Source organism: Phocoena phocoena, chromosome 1, assembly GCF_963924675.1.
Source record: "Phocoena phocoena chromosome 1, mPhoPho1.1, whole genome shotgun sequence".
NCBI lineage: Eukaryota > Metazoa > Chordata > Mammalia > Artiodactyla > Phocoenidae > Phocoena > Phocoena phocoena.
This window is the reverse complement of record NC_089219.1, coordinates 106,970,741-106,988,625: the sequence shown is the minus strand read 5'-3', so window position 1 is coordinate 106,988,625 and position 17,885 is coordinate 106,970,741. Positions and strand designations below refer to the sequence as shown.

General features: G+C 38.3%; 1 protein-coding gene across 1 annotated transcript in view; it reads left to right on the top strand.

Moving 5' to 3' along the window:
* Positions 1-14,087, top strand: part of LOC136120640 (flavin-containing monooxygenase 5) — a 28,327-nt gene extending 14,240 nt beyond the window's left edge. Inside the window, exons 5-8 of the mRNA XM_065874157.1 lie at positions 2,580-2,779; positions 5,938-6,290; positions 12,093-12,165; positions 13,742-14,087. Coding sequence (XP_065730229.1) covers positions 2,580-2,779; positions 5,938-6,290; positions 12,093-12,165; positions 13,742-14,087 — 972 coding nt within the window. The remainder of the gene's footprint in view (positions 1-2,579; positions 2,780-5,937; positions 6,291-12,092; positions 12,166-13,741) is intronic.
* Positions 14,088-17,885: the final 3,798 nt, after the last annotated feature.

Sequence of the window (17,885 nt, the reverse complement as noted above, 5' to 3'; positions counted from 1 at the left end):
TGATGGAGCCAAGGTTACAAGTTAGATTCCCATCATTCACTTGGCCTCACACTAAGGAATTTGGTCATGACCACAAACTGTGCTCATAATCTCACTCAGCTGTCTCTTCAGAGTGTGCCTCTGGCTCTGAAGAAGACCAGGTGATTGCTGGGAGAGCTTGTTAGAATGCAGCATTCAGAGTGTGGATCACCTGTTGGCCAGTAGAAGTGATAATGCTCTTATCTGAAGGAAAGTGTACTCAGTCATTGAAAGCTTTTCACTAATAGGATGTTGGAGGAATTTTCCTCTTCACTCTTCATCAGTCCCCGAATGGATAAAAGAAGTCTAATCCTTCTACAGACAACATGGGTATCAGTATGAAAAGCATTCACATTGTAGCACATGCAAGCAGCTCTCCCCAGCCTTTGCATACAATTAGGTAACACAGAATAACATTTACTCTAAAGGAATTTCTATGTCTTTGAGGTTTTTTGGTTTATTTGTTCTGTTTTTTGTATCATAGCTTTTGAGCTGTGAAAAAAGTATCTTAATTATAAATTCCTAGAAAAAGACATCATTGATATATTTTGTTATTCACGTCTTTATTGAATCATAACTTTGTTGGCAATAAGTAAATGCCTGGTTGTTCTTCAGTAACTTTAATTAAGCTGTGCTTTTCCACAAATTGTTTTAAAATTATTATTTTTTTTTTTAGGGTTGGCATTTATTTTTATTTATTTTTTTAACATCTTTATTGGAGTATAATTGCTTTACAGTGGTGTGTTAGTTTCTGTTGTATAACGAAGTGAATCAGCTATACATATACATATATCCCCATAACTCCTCCCTCTTGTGTCTCCCTCCCTCCCACCCTCCCTATCCCACCCCAAATAGAAGTTTAATGCCACAACTTTGTGAAATGAACTTTACCCACAAACTCCATTCAATAACACTTCTTCTCAGGTCTATCCCCATCTATCACCACAAAACTAATTTTATATATTACTCCATGAATTAATTCAACAAGCATTTATTAGGAAATAGGTATATAAACAATAAAGGGTATGGGTGCTATGATAAAAGAATGTACCAGGTATGTGGTGGGGACCGAAGGCATGAGCTTTCTTTAATACCATTGGCTTGTTAAATGGTCAGTTATAGAAGAGCTGGGCCTTACAAAAACTGAGGAATTGTAAATTGCCAAAGAACAAGGCAGGAAGAGCGGGTGGAGGTAAGGTGGTTGTGTCTGAGAAAGCTTTGTGACCTATGTATTATTGCCACTATTTTATACATAGAGAACTTTTTAAATGAAGCTCTGAGCATTTACATTACTCATAACCTATATTTAAAAAGTTATACACACTGCACACAAAACCATTTGATTTCTAAGACTACACACAGGCTCTTTCAACGGTGACATGTAAAAGTGCTTATTTATGATAGCAGTTAAGGTCACCATGGGTGAGAATATACATATGAAGTACATGATTATCCCTCTGTAGACAGGTCACCTTTTAACATGAGGGCTTAGACAAGAGACCATAAAACAATGTACTTATATAGCTTACAACCCTGGAAAATATCTCCAGCGAGTTTTATAATATAGAGAAAGTGATGCTTTTGCCAGGTAGTTGAATACCAAACTTTTACTACATGGCCTTTAGCCAGCAGATAACACAGAAAGACAGACCAGTTCCCTGTTGTGCTACTTGCAATCTTCAGTTTTTCCCTTAAATAAATGATGAAACATTACTTAAGCACAGGCTTCAGCGTCAGTTAGACTTAGGTTGGAAATTCAGCTCTATCATTTAGTAGCTATATGATCTCAGGCAAGTTATTCATCCTCTCCACGCTTCTCATCCATAAAATGGACATAACAATACCTACTACAAGAGGTTGTTGTATTGATCAAATAAAAATATAGATAAAGGACCTAGTACAGTGACTGACAGGTTACAATTCTCAGTAAAAGGAAGTGATGCTGATGATAGGCTGGGGACTAAAGGATGTATATGCTCTACCTCCCACCTTGGAGAAAACACATTTGGAAAGATAAAAAATAAGAATATATAATATTAAATATCAATATAAATGATACATTTTTTCTAATACTGCAAACAATGTCAAAGGCAAAAAAAAGACAGAAGATTTCAGATCAAATGATGTCCAGTTGCTTTCAGCTTTACTGTTCCATGATTTTAAATGAGTTGGACAGGTGACAAGTGCTAGAGAAGTTCAGAAGATGGAGAGAAAATTATCAGCCAGAACGGTCAGTGGTATCTTCATGGAGGAGGGAGACTTGATCTGGATCTTAAAAATGAATAGGCTTTGGAGAATGAAGGGGATAGGGGGCTTTTCAGGGAGGCATAATGACATTAAACAGAAATGCACTGGTAGTTCAGAGCAAGACATAGTCTTGGCCAGTGACTACACCAATATAATTGTAAGCTTAGTGTTTGACAAGAAAATGGCAGGAAATTTAAAAATATATATATTGCCAGGGACTAAAAAGTCAGACTAATGAAGAAACTGGGTTCCCATTCCTTCAGAGAAATAAGTCAGAGAATGGCAAAAACAAACATTTTTTCCCCATGCCTCAGGTTTTCCTCAGCACCAGAAGAGGGGCTTGGATCTTCAATCGTGTCGGAGACTATGGATATCCTGTTGATGTGCTATTCTCTTCTCGATTTAAATATTTTATGAAGAAGATTTGTGGTCAAACATTAGCAAATACATTTTTGGAAAAAAAGATGAACCAAAGGTTTGATCATGAAATGTTTGGCCTGAAGCCTAAACACAGGTATGTTCCCAGGCTGGGAGGTGGGCAGTAACAGCCAAGGCAAAGAATAAGGACTGTTCACATAGGCTAATAGTAGGGTTACCTCTATGTTTACATTAAGCAAGTCCACAGAATCTGAGATTAGATTTCTACGTTTCCCCCACAGAAGTCCAAGATCTACTGGTCTGTAATTTTCAGGCTGTAATTCTCCTTGGCATTAACCATTTTATCATTCCCCGAGGTACCAGTTCTTTTTACGTGATGCCCAATAGCAACAACAAAATGGTAATAGAGGGCAGGGCATCATTCATTCATTCATCCAACAAACAACTGAGCATCTGTTATGAGCCAAGCATTATACTGGAGTGAGAATACTGAGACTAAAGACCTAATAATAATAGTAATACTAATAATAACACTGTACCTTTTTGAGGACTTAATATAAGACAAGCACGATTTTAAATGAGTTATACGCATTATCTCATTTAATCCTCACAACAGCCCTATAGGTTGGTACTATTTTGATCTCCATTTTGCAAATATAAAAATTGACACTTAGAGAACCTAATTTGCCCAAGATCACACAACTAATAAATGACAAACTGGAGGAATGGATATTTCCTTTAATACTCTAACAAGAAGACAGACAATAGAATATGATAAAGAAATGCATGGAGTGCTATGAGAGTATGAAAGATAGGAGTTCTCACACAGCCTAGAAGGTAGACTGTGACAGCATTTCTAGAAGCTGATTTTAAATGCTGTTTTCCCCTCCAGCTTTTAATTTTTTTAATGTTTAGATTTACTTGCTATAAAATAGTAAGTACAATGAGCACCTATATACCCTTCACTTAGATTCACCTATTATTAACGGTTTACTATATTTGCTTTTTCCCTCTCCCTCTCTCTGGAGATAGATAGATACATACATATATAGCTTCCATATATACATACATATATTCATAAATTTTTTTCTGAAACATTTGAGAGTAAGCTGCAGTCAATACAACACTTTACCCTACATTCTTTAGCATATATTGCCTAAGAAAAAGGGCATTCTTCTACATAAACATAATTATCACACTTAGTAAAGTTAACATTGATAAAATACCATTATCTAATATAATGCATATTCAAATTTTCCAAATTGTTTCAATAATATTTGTAGCTTATTTATTTGTTTGGCCACACTGCATTGCTTAAAGTTTGCAGTCCTAACACTGGAAAGCCAGGGAATTTCCTGTAGCTTTTATAGTTTTAAATCCAGGGTCCTGTCAGGTATTACACCATTGTATTTAGTTGTCATACCTCTTTAATCTCTCTTAATCTGAAAGAAATCTCCATTTTCTTGACATGGGTTTTTTTTTTTAAGAATTCAAGCCATTTGTTTTGCAGAAAGTCTCTAAATTTGGACTTTCATAGCTGTTCTTCCTTTATTATATTTAGGTTAAACAATTTTGGTGTGAATATCCATAGGTTATGTTGTGCCTTCTTGGAGGATCACATCAGGAGCCATATGATAGCAGTTTATTGCATATTAATGATGTAAAATTTGAAAACTTGGATTAGGTGGTCTACCAGGTTTCTCTTTTGTAAAGATTTTTTTCCTTTGAAACTAACCAGTGGGGTGATACTTTGAGACTGTGTTCCCCAAACTTTCAGCCATTTATTTCACAAAATTATGGAAACTGTAGCATCCATAACTTTGGTGATCACAAAATAAATTGAGGCTTTATAGAATAATAAGATATAGTCAAACAAACAGGGTAAGGAAGTAGCATTCTAATTATAAATACAAGGTCTTGGAATAGCAAAAAAAAATTATGCTCTGAGACCTGAACATAGTTTGGTTTGGCTGGACTACAGGCAAAGATGGAAGAGTGACTGAGTACATCTCCTGGTTCACTGGGCAGATATATGAAAATATTTGTATGCTCTGCTAAATAAAAAGTTTAGAATGAAGACAGCCCACAGCCACTGAAAGATTTTAAGCAGGTGAGTGACACAATAATAAATACATTTTGGAACAATCACTCCAAAAATGATGTAGAAGATAGATTGAAAGGGGATGGAGCAGGAGGCACTAGAGACAGCTGTAATGGCCCAGGTGAAACAGCATAAGTAAAACTATTCTGGGGGTGTTAGGAGGAGAAAGTGTGGCCTTGGTGACCAGATGTAAGACTCACAGTTTTGTGGCTTGGGCAGCAATGTGGATGGTGGTACTGTGAGTGAACAGGAGTAAGTTTGGAGAGAAAGATGAAATGATGAGGTTGGAATGAGAACAGAATCTGTACCTAAAGGTTTGCATCAAAGAATTACTAAATGCAGCAAACCAGTAATACTGTTTAAACATATCTTGTTCCTAAGAAGAGGGCAGCTCTGTCTGAACATCATGGGCTGAGGATTCTCAGAGCTGTTAACACAGGATCCAAGGATTCGCACTGTTTTTAGAAAGGTCCAAGATTCTGCACCTTATCCTATGTTATTTCGAGGAAACACTACTTACCATGCCTAGAGTATCTCAAGGGAGTTCATAAAAAAGCATTTGATATAAATCCTAAAATCCTAGGCTGTGTGACCTTGGGCAAGCCACTTAACTTCTTCAGGCCTCAGTTTCCTCGTCTATAAGACCTGGATAATGACAACTGTCCTGCCTCCTTCGGTGGGTTTGCGTGACACTCAAATATGTTAATGTATGTAAAAACAGTTTATAACTGTAAGTCACTATACACATGCAATTTATTATACCTTTTGGAAAATGATGGTCCAAGCCTGTCTCTTGGGCCTTTGAAGAGGAAGAGACTCAACAGAATGCTGATAGTCCAGTTCCGCAGATTTCTTGACATATGGGTAGAAGTTACTAGACTGTGGACTTATCATATCACTGAGAGCTTTATTAGGCCTTGAGAAACCATGCATGTACTCTTCAAATAAAACAATCCTTCCCTCACTTCTCCAACAGCTTCTCTTTCAATGCCATCCAGGGTCAAACTTGTACTCTGAGATCCTTACCTTTATCAAGCTGGTATACATTAGACCTTTCCCAAATTTCATGAATAAAGGGAGACTATTGGCATATTGATTAACCACCTCAATCAAAACAGAATTTCACTTACATGGTAATGATCTTTCCCTCTCATGATCTCTCTCGATTTCTCCTTCTTTATCATCATTCACAGAGCTCTGAGTCAGCATCCAACGATAAATGACTTTCTGCCAAATTGTATAATTTCTGGCTTGGTGAAGGTGAAATCAAACGTGAAGGAATTCACAGAGACAGCGGCCATATTTGAGGATGGCTCCAGGGAAGATGACATTGATGCTGTGATCTTTGCTACAGGCTATAGCTTTGCCTTTCCTTTTCTTGAAGATTCTGTCAAAGTAGTCAAAAACAAGATATCTCTGTATAAAAAGGTCTTCCCTCCTAACCTAGAAAAGCCAACTCTTGCAATCATAGGCTTGATCCAGCCCTTGGGTGCCATTATGCCCATTTCAGAGCTCCAAGGACGCTGGGTCACTCAAGTATTTAAAGGTAAGTGACCATGCAAGATGACTACCAAATTACTTAGTGGTTTGTTTAATTATGTTTATGTTCTTGCTTATAAATAGCTGAGACAGCATGTATGATTGTAACAGTGCCTGGCACAAAATTAGTGCTCAAAAATTAATTTTTGAGGGAATATCAAGTAGTAACTTATAACCATGGACATATAGCAGAATCTACTAGGAAGTTTTCCAAAAATAGGCATGCTTTGCCTGGTGGTGTTTATTTAATAAGTCTCAAGTGGTGCTTACATAAAATTGTTGAGAAAATGTTCCCCAGGTGATTCCAATATGCACTCCAGATTAAAATCCACTCATCTAGATTTCAGATAACTGATAGATATTTGTGAAGCAAAAGAATTTAATCTTCTTTCATTATACTTAGAGAAAGTCACATATAGAAGTGCTGTGATTTCATTTCAGACAAAAATTAAGAGCTGGTTAAAGACTAGTCCAGAATGAAGAAGATTCAGCCACTCAAAGTCTTACTTTCTGCCCTTTATGTTCCCTCTTTCAGAAAGTTTTGGCTAGGAAAACACGAGAAAAAACTTTGGGGTTTGGGATAGCAGGCTCAATATGAATCAGCAGAATGATGTGGCTTCCAAAAGACTTAACTATATCTGGCATCATTAAAAACTATAATGTCCTGGAATTTACAACTGTTCTTCCCTGAACTGGTGAGACCACACCCACAGACATTTTAAAAGTGAAACTGGAGTACATTAAAAGGGGAGAGACAAGAGTGGTTAAGGGGTTTGAAAATGTGCCATTTGAAGTACAACTAAAGGAGCTGGAGAGGTTTGGCCTGGAGAGGATAAGATTTAGGGGAGATATGAAAGTTCCCCTCAGATACCTGAAGAGATGCCCCATGGCAGAAGGTTTTATATATTTGCTTAGTAACGCTTCAAAGCGTTGAACCAGAACCAAGGAGTGAAATTTTGAGGGTTTGCACAATATTAGCTTAACATTAAAAATAAACTTTGGTCAGGCCAATAGGAAGTAGCTTCAAGCCTCAGAATAGGGAGAAATCAGATGACTTTTAAGGTTCCTTCTAACAAAGAAGTTCTTTGATTCTATGGTTACTATAATAAAATTTGCTACCATTACTAATGTTTAATTAAAACTGTTCAAAGTTCTTGTTGAGGGACTTCCCTGGTGGTCTAGTGGCTAAGACTCTGCATCCCCAATGCAGGGGGCCTGGGTTTGATCTCTGGTCAGGGAACTAGATCCCACGTGCCTCAACTAAAGATCATGCATGCCACAAAGAGGATCTTGTGTGCCACAACTAAGACCCGGCGCAGCCAAATAAATAAATAAATATTTTAAAAAAACGTTCTTATTGAAATTACAGATTCTTCTTCCCTAGTGAAGGTCCTCATGGTAGCAGAGAAAAAAAGCAATGATGTTAGAGTTGATAGATAAAAAACTTTTCCGAATTTCCCCAAAGTTCTTTCATTTCTTTCTTTTTTTTCTTTTTTAATTTTTTGGCTGTGCCGTGTGGCATGTGGAAATCATAGCTCCCCAACCAGGGATTGAACCCATGCCCCCTGCAGTGGAAGCATGGAATCTTAAGCACTGGACTGCCAGGGAACTCCCAAAGTTCATTTCTTAATTCCTTTTAATTCTATCCAGTAGATCATGTACTCCTTGAGCACTGGACCAGCAATCCAATGCAAGTAACCGGTTAAGTTGGCTTAATTCCAGTCATATAAAGTGGACCTTTTTTTTTTTTTTTTTTTTTTTTGCGGTACGCGCTGTGGCCTCTCCCGTTGCGGAGCACAGGCTCCAGACGCGCAGGCCCAGCGGCCGTGGCTCACGGGCCCAGCCGCTCTGCGGCACGAACCCACATCCCCCGCATCGGCAGGCGGACTCCCAACCACTGCACCACCAGGGAAGCCCGCTAAAGTGGATCTTTTAATTGGATCAATAAAGTAAGAGGAAAAGGTTGCTTTAAAATAGGCCACAGCATCTTAGTAAACTGAACAAAAACGAGACTCTTTTCCAGGACCAAGTGAACCATTGACAGGATTAGGGCAAATGAGTATTTGTAAGATTCTGCATTGTGACTGTGGGATTAGGGGATCTTAGGGGAAATGCACAAAAAGCTCAGTTTCCTCTGCTAGCAAATCTTAGTTAGTGCTAATCCCTCTAGCTTTCTTCTTAACACTTGGAAGGAAGGAATCATCAGAGAATCCCTATAACTTTATCAAATTTCCAAAAGGAACCCTGAGTTTTTTGTTCTACTGTCTGCCTACCAAATCCTTGCCTTTCTCAGCCCAGAATTCTACCTTCACTGTGCCAATTTTAAGACCATTCTTTCACACCTGCCCAACTCTGCCTGTCCTCTTCCCTGGCCTGTCCTTTCCTCAACAAGCCCCATTTCCCTACTTCCTTTGTTCTCTAGAATTACTATTCTCTTGTCAAGAAAATATTCCACGCTTTTATAGAACACTGAACCCACTTGCTTACCTTGACAGAAATCTAGTATTCTTTTGTCTCATTTGTAGCCCTCTCAAGAGCCCTTGCAAGTGTTCCACTTTCATTTAGTAACTTTCTTCCCTTGAAAACCATATGAAATGATACCAATTCTCTGGATCACAAGGAAGCATTATGTCATAGCATGGCATTCAAGTTCCTCCACAAATTGGATACAGGCTGCTTTCTCAGGCCCATCTTTTGCAGCTCTTTACCATCCATCCTACAATCTTCTAGATGCACTGAATGACTTACCCACTATGCAGCAAACACAGCAGGTACTCTTGTACCTTATGTCTTTGCTTCTGTTGTTCTCTCTGCCTGGTATGCCTCCCATTTACTCGTTATTTGTGTGGAAAAAGCCTGTTTATTTCCTCCCTCTCTGTAGTATATTGAAAGCTCTTTAAATAAAAGAATCATGTTTACTTGCCTTTGTCTTCCAAGTCTAGACCAGTGCCTAGCACATGGGAGGTAACTAATACATCTCTATTCAATGATTGCAAGTTTAATTTTGGAGGTTTTCTAAACTCTACAGTAGAAAGTTCTTATCAGAGGATCTCAGCTTATGAACTACCTTCTCAATTTCCAGTCATGGTAAAAGGCTGGACTGGACTGAAAGAGCAGAATGGCAGCCACACCTCCTTCCTCTTGTAACATTACCTTTACATTAAACATGCAGGGACTAGTCAGGATTACATAAATACAATCTGCCTTAGGCCTGAGAGCCGACTGAAAGACTTAGTTCCACAGAGTTACAATTCAGGCTCACCCCGTTTGAACCTTGTCTTGGAACACTTAGGAAATCTCTGAACTTCAGTTCCACACTGTTCTTCAACAACATTCGTCAGCTAACATTTACTGGCCTCTTAGTGTATGCCAGACCCTCTGCTAGGTGCTGGAGATGCAAATATGACCAAACAGAAAATTCCTATCTTTACGGAACTCAGAGTCAAGCAAGGGAGACAAGTAAACAGACATTTAATGTGTTCATTCATTCAGCAGGTATTTACTATATCCTAAACAAGTGTCCAATAACAATGTAGAGGAGCTGGCTATGGGAGCAGGAAGGAACAAGTACCCAATTCTCCCTACAACTGCAAATACACTGTAAAAAAGTAAGAGTTTACTAAAAGGACAATGCCATCTTGAACATAACAGAGAACAATTAGTAATATTTATGCAAAGTTAGAGAAAATGACAAAATAAACCAAGTCCTGAGAACTACAAGGAGTTCAGAATTCTGGAGAATAAAGTATTACAGGAATTAAAGAAAATGAAGCTGGAGATATTTATAGAGGCAAAACCAAGAAAATTCCTTAGGTGCCATGCAAGAAGTTTACATTCAATGTAGGCAATAGAGAACAATTGAAGGATTAACTGGGAGAGGGGGAGTCAAATCAGATTTGCAATTCAGAAGATGTGTTAGAGGGAAATGAAATGGGAAATAGGCCAGTTGCGAGCCTGTGACAAAAGTCCAAGAAGGACATAATGAAGGCTTTAAACTAAGGTAAAGGAATACGAGAAATATTTGAATGAAATTTCATTGGTGAATTTGAAAGGATTTGGATGGAATGTAGGTTGGAGATGAAAGAGAGAAAAGAATCTGCTCAGGGGCTATGGCCATTGATGTAAACTGGTAATATAAGAGGACGTGCAAGATAGGAAGGAGGGAAATACATATAGTAAAAATGACATGTGCCTGAACGAGGAAACACTGCAACAACAGTATCAATGAATTAAAAACTGCACCACCGGATACAGTACACATCTTTATATACTGCTATCTATCCACCTATCTAACTTATAGTGATTTTTTGTTTGGTTGTGTTTTTGGTTTTTGTTTTTTTTTTTGGATGAATTGGCTGAATCACATGCAAGAAATGACCTCCTCCTCCATGTTTCTACTTAAGAGAAGTAAAAATTACGGTGGTTCTATGAGAAATAATTTGGAAATCAACTCTCAAACTGTGCTTCATGAGCATCTTAAGACCTGTGATTAACTTCAAATGAAGCATTTCAGTGATTCCTCATTGACTTACGAACATACATAATAATTCCCAACGCTAAAATGAAAAGAACACATGGCAAAACACAGAAGGCTATTTCTTGAGTGTTGAATTTGGGTTTTAAGAGAGACACACCAGGATAGTTACTAGAGTGTGCCCAGAGAAAGGCAACCAGTGGGGCAGAGAACGTGAAAGCTGTTATATGGGGAACTGTTAAGGCTTTAATGCTGATAATGGGAAGACTTAAAGAAGTTATGACAGTTGTTCTCAAATGGTTCAAACACTGTCATTTGTTAATATTAGACTCCTTGGCCCCAGAAGGCAGAGCTAAGTCCACTGGTGCCAGCTGCATGGAGCCAGGTTCTGGGGTCAATGAAAAGAATAATGTTCCAGCAAGTAGAGCAGCCAAATAATTAAATCATCTCCTCAGGTGATGAGATCCCCAACACCAGAGATATTTAAGGAGGAATGAGATAACCACTTGAGAGTACTTGTAGAGAGGATTGTATTAGGTAAAATATATTCCCATTCTAAAATTACACATTCCAGACTTTTGTGGAGTAACACTTTAGAGTTGGGTGTGGCTAAAGTTTTCTACATGGCATAGTGACTGTAAATCCGGGCATAAAGCTAACCATTTAAATTGAGAGTTGTCTATGTCAACTTAAATACTATTCTACCTTTGTCTAGCCATGTCCTTGGTGTTAAATTCCTGTTACTGGAACTGTTTGTGCATTAGTGCTTAAATTTACTTGTTAAGATTGGGTATTATGAGTTGCCTTTGATCTTCCCCCTCACTCTCGCCAAATAAAAAATTTAGAAAGTAAGGCTTATCTTCCATGGAACTTTAGGCATAAAATAGGACTGAGAGTTTACTTTTACTTCTTTCACCCTGTGGTATAAAGCCTCTTTGTTATTAAGAGTACAAGTACAGGTGTGTTTCCAATCCCCCCCCCTCCTTTTACTTTGTACCTCATTTTCTGTACACTTTTAAGGCCATTTATCATTTCCTCATGTCCATATTTCATTTCCCAATTGAAAGACTATGTTAGGGAGGAGGCAGCTTTTGGTTGGAAAGCAGATTAGGAGAAATATCTTCCAAAGACAAAGCAGAAAAGAGTAAACTACTGAGGTTAATATTATTATATTCTGGTGGTGGTAGGGTAAGGTGATCAAATGAAGGTGTAACCTCCTTGGTACAGACAACTAGCCTGTATTCCTTTGAACTTTTCATAGCATGGTAATTGTTAATAGGGTTAGTGTTCATACTGAGGTAATTTTACACTTAAAATTTTGATTTTTCTCTTTAGGGATAAAGACATTACCCTTACAAAATGAAATGATAAAAGAAATAGCTAAGGTTCAAGAAGATATGGCCAAAAGGTAAGAGTTCTCCCAGGAAGATAGGTGGTTAATTTTTCCCACTTAGTTCTTTTTCTTCTCTTTTGGCTGCATTGGGTCTTCGTTCCTGTGCATGGGCTTTCTCTAGTTCTGGAGAGCAGGGGGCTATTCTTCTTTGCGGTGCATGGGCTTCTCATTGTGGGGGCTTCTCTTGTTGCGGAGCATGGGCTCTAGGCACGCGGGCTTCAGTAGTTGCAGCATGTGGGTCCTAGAGCGTGTGGGCTTCAGTAGTTGTGATGCATGGGCTCTAGGGTGCGCGGGGTTTAGTAGTTGTGGTACACGGGCTCAGTAGTTGTGGCACACAGGCTTAGTTGCTCCACAGCATGTGGGATCTTTCTGGACCAGGGATCGAACCCACGACCCCTGTATTGGCAGGCGGATTCTTAACCACTGCACGACCAGGAAAGTCCCCCCACTTATTTCTTAATAAGAGCAATGTTGTACTGTATTTATTGTCCTCGTGTTTGTTTAAGGATTTAGATTATATTTTGAAGAAAAAGGAAATCACAGTTTGTGACAATAGAATAGAGAATTACCACCAAGCAGTTTGAATATGGATGGGAAAGGAGAGAAAAGCTTAAGAAAATTCTATGTTTAGGGCCTAAAAGAAAAGTCAAGTAGGAAAAAGCACATGGAGAGGAAACCTGGTACATTGTTTTGGCAAGGATTACATGAAGAGATATTAGAGCTGCCAGAGGAAAGAAGGGCAGCGATGAATTAATGAGAGGTAGATATGGTTAAATTACAAATCTGTAGGTAGATTTACAAATCTGCAGAGGCCACTTTGCTGGCTGTCATGTGACAGCATACTTAGGTCACAGTGGCTCTTAGTATGAGTAATCTATAAGATCTGGGAAGGTGGTACCACCAGCCCGTATTTTAGTGCTTGGGTGGACACATTTAGCAGTCTGAATTTCAGAACTTGAGCTTATTCACTGCTGATTTTTATTTGAACAAAGTTGATGTTAATAAAGCTCCTAGATTTTTGTGGAGAAGTCAGAGGCACAATCATTCCATGCCCAAAGACGTGGTTTTCTTCAACTGATTATACCAGCATAACTCTCCCTTCTGCAAGGAGAAAGACAGTTTTTACTTAACCCTGATGCCCTTTCTAGGTGCTCTCCTATCTTCCTCCTTCCTTTCACTGCCAAACTTCTACAATATATATTCTACATTATATATATTAACTTGTAATACTTCCCTCTTTGTTCTCAGCTTATCTATTTCTTCCACATCCTTCAACGACTTATCATAGCTCGATTTTAACTACCCTCTTCTACATTTCTATTTAGCAGTCTAAAACCACATGATTTACCAGAAGTCTTATATTCTTGTCTGTTTCATGTGAAGTCTTACATTCTTCTCTGTTTCATGTGTATCTATCTTATCTAGCTCAGTAGATTATAAGGCCCTTAAGAATACAGACATGTCTTTTCTTTCTTCTCTAGTTTCTACAGCTCCTAGCTCAATATTGAGCCAAGAGCAGATAGAAAGCATTGATTAATTGATGGGGTGACTGAATTGTTAATAGGCATGGCTTTTGTCTTCTCTGCTTCAGGTATGTGGACAGCCAACGCCATACCATTCAGGGAGACTATATAGATACCATGGATGAGCTTGCTGATCTGGTGGGCGTCAGGCCCAATCTGCTGTCCCTGGCCTTCAGTGACCCCAAATTGGCATTACAGTTATTTTGGGGACCCTGTACTCCAATCCAGTATCGGCTACAGGGCCCTGGAAAGTGGGATGGAGCTCGAAAAGCTATCCTCACCACAGAAGATCGTATCAGGAAGCCGCTAATGACAAGAGTAATTGAAAGCAACAATTCCACAACTTCAACAATAACAATGGCCAGGTTTATGCTGGCTGTGGCTTTCTTTGCTATAATTATGACCTATTTTTAGCTGTTCCATTGTCACTGTCTTCTCTGAAAGCTGGATCTGGAGGTGCTTTCAGAACCTGACAAGATTGAACAACTCTCAGCTTCACATTGCCCAGAAAGCTACTTTTATTTCTCTTTCCAAAGCATTAATCCTTTTTCCTCTTTTCCCTATAGTGAAATCCCACCTTTTCATTTGTACTGACTTACCTCCCTTACTCTTATGACCCATCACTTTTTCCTTTCAGTCATTCCTGGACTGTGAGCTCAGGTACTCTGTTAGTCATCTTTGTTTGTCCTTAGCAGAGTTCCTGAAATGTGGTAGGTGCTTTCTTTTCTTTTTTTTACATCTTTATTGGAGTATAAAGGCTTTACAATATTGTGTTCGTTTCTCCTGTACAACAAAGTGAGTCAGCTATATGTATACATATATCCCCATATCCCCTCCCTCTTGAGCCTCCCTCCCACCCTCCCTATCCCATCACTCTAGGTCATCACAAAGCTCTGAGCTGACCTCCCTATGCTATGCAGCAGCTTCCCACTAGCCATCCATTTTACATTTGGTAGTGTATATACATCAATGCTACTCTCTCACTTCATCCCAGCTTCCCCTTCCCCACTCTGTCCTCAAGTCAGTTCTCTATGTCTGCATCTTTATTCCTGCTCTGCCACTAGGTTCATCAGTACTGCTTCTTTAAATCCCATATATATGCGTTAGCATATGGTATTTGTTTTTCTCTTTCTAACTTACTTCACGCTGTATGACAGATTCTAGGTCCATGCACCTCAGCACAAATAACTCAATTTCGTTCCTTGTTATGGCTGAGTAATATTCCATTGTATATATGTGCCACATCTTTATCCATTCATCTGTTGATGGACACTTAGGTTGGTTCCATGTCCTGGCTATTGTAAATAGTGCTGCAATGAACACTGTGCTATGTGACTCTATTTGAATTACAGTTTTCTCAGGGTATATGCCCAGTAGTGGGATTGCTGGGTCATATGGTAGTTCTATTTTTAGTTTTTAAAGGAACCTCCATACTGTTCTCCATAGTGGCTGTACCAATTCACATTCCCACCCACAGTGCAAGAGTGTTCCCTTTTCTCCACACCCTCTCCAGCATTTATTGTTTGTAGATTTTCTGATGATGCCCATTCTAATAGGTGTGAGGTAATACCTCATTGTAGTTTTGATTTGCATGTCTCTAATAATTAGTGATGTTGAGCATCTCTTCATGTGCCTCTTGGCCATCTGTATGTCTTCTTTGGAGAAATATTTAGGTCTTCTCCCCATTTTGGGATTGGGTTGTTTGTTCTTGTGTTACTGAGCTGCATAAGCTGATTGTATATTTTGGAGATTAATCCTTTGTCAGTTGTTGTTTGCAAATATTTTCTCCCATTCTGAGGGTTGTCTTTTCGTCTTGTTTATGGTTTCCTTCGCTGTGCAAAAGCTTTTACATTTCATTACGTCTCAGTTGTTTATTAGTTTTTAATTCCCTTATTCCAGGAGGTGGGTCAAAAAGGATCTTGCTGTGATTTATGTCATAGAGTGTTCTGCCTATGTTTTCCTCTAAGAGTTTTATAGAGTAGTGTCTGGGCTTACATTTAGGTCTTTAATCCATTGAGGTTATTTTTGTGTCTGTAGTTAGTGTGTGTTCTAATTTCATTCTTTCACATGTAGCTGTCCGGTTTTCCCAGCATCACTTATTGAAGAGGCTGTCTTTTCTCCACTGTATATTCTTGCCTCCTTTGTCAAAGATAAGGTGACCCTATGTGCATGGGTTTATCTCTGGGCTTTCTATCCTGTTCCATTGATCTATATTTCTGTTTTTGTGCCAGTATCATACTGTCTTGATTACTGTAGCCTTGGAGTATAGTCTGCAGTCAGGGAAACTGATTCCTCCAGCACCATTTTTCGTTCTCAAGATTGCTTTGGCTATTTGGGGTCTTTTGTGTTTCCATACAAATTGTAAGATTTCTTGTTTTAGTTCTGTGAAAAATGCCACTGGTAATTTGATAGGGATTGCATTGAATCTGTAGATTGCTTTGGGTAATATAGTCTTTTTCACAGTATTGATTCTTCCAATCCAGGACCAAGGTATACCTGCCCAACTGTTTATGTTATCTTTGATTTCTTTCATCAGTGTTTTATAGTTTTCTGAGTACAGGTCTTTTGCCTCTTTAGGTAGGTTTACTCCTAGGTATTTTTTATTGTTATTGTTGTGATGGTGAATGGGATTGTTTCCTTAATTTCTCTTTCTGATCTTTCGTTGTTACTGTATAGGAATGCAAGAGATTTCTGCGCATTAATTTTGTATCCTGCAACCTTACCAAATTCACTGACTAGTTCTGGTAGTTTTCTGGTGGCATCTTTAGGATTTTCTATGTATAGTACCATATCATTGGGAAAGTCAGTTTTAGGTCTTTTCCAATTTGTATCCCTTTTATTTCTTTTTCTTCTCTGATTGCTGCACCTAAGACTTCCAATACTGTGTTGATTAATAGTGGCAAGAGTGGACAGCCTTCTCTTGTTCCTGATCTTAGAGGAAATGCTTTCAGTTTTTCACCATTGGGAATGATGTTTGCAGTGGGTTTGTCATATATGGCTTTTATTATGTTGAGGTAGGTTCCCTCTATGCCCACTTTCTGTAATTTTTAACATAAATGGGTGTTGAATTCTGCCAAAAGCTTTTTCTGCATCTATTGAGATGATCATACAATTTTTATTCTTTAACTTGTTAATATGGTGTATCACATTGATTGTTTTATGTATATTGAAGAATCCTTGCATCCCTGGGATAAATCCCACTTGATCATGGTGTATTATTCTTTTAGTGTGTTGTTGGATTCTGTTTGCTAGTATTTTCTTGAGGATTTTTGTGTCTATGTTCTTCAGTGATACTGGTCTATAGTTTTCTTTTTTTGTAATATCTTTGTTTGGTTTTGGTAACAGGGTGATGGTGGCCCTCGTAGAAGAAGTTTGGGAGTGTTCCTCCCTCCACAACTTTTTGGAAGAGTTTGAGAAGGATAGGTGTTAACTCTTCTCTAAATGTTTGATAGAATTTGCCTGTGAAGCCATCTGGTCCTAGACTTTTGTTTGTTGGAAGATTTTAAATTACAGTTTCAATTTCATTACCTGTGATTGGTCTGTTTATATTTCCTAATTCTTCCTGGTTCAATCTTGTAAAGTTGTACTTTTCCAGGAATTTGTCCATTTCTTCCAGGTTGCCCATTTTATTGGTATAGAGTTGCTTGTAGTAGTCTATTATAATCTTTTGAATTTCTGCAGTGTCACTTGTAATCTCTTCTTTTCATTTCTAATTTTATTGATTTGAGTCCTCTTCCTTCTTTTCTTGGTGAGTCTGGCTAAAGGTTTATCAATTCTGTTTATCTTCTCAAGGAGCCAGCTTTTAGTTTTATTGATCTTTGCCATTTGTTTCTATTTCATTTATTTCTCCTCTGATTATGATTTCTTTCCTTCTACTACCTTTGGGCTTTCTTTGTCCTTTTTCTAGTTGCCTTAGGTGTAAGGTTATATTGTTTATTTGAGATTTTTCTTGTTTCTTGAGGTGAGCTTGAATTGCCATGAACTTCCCTCTTACAGCTGCTTTAGCTGCATCCCATAGGTTTTGGATCATTGTGTTTTTGTTGTCATTTGTTCCTAGGTATTTTTTGATTTCTTCAGTGATCTCTTGGTTATTTAGCAGTGCACTGTCTAGCCTCCATGTGTTTGTCTTTTGCTGTTTTTTTCCTGTAATTGATTTCTAATCTCATAGTGTTGTGGTTGGAAAAGATGCTTGATACGATTTCAGTTTTCTTA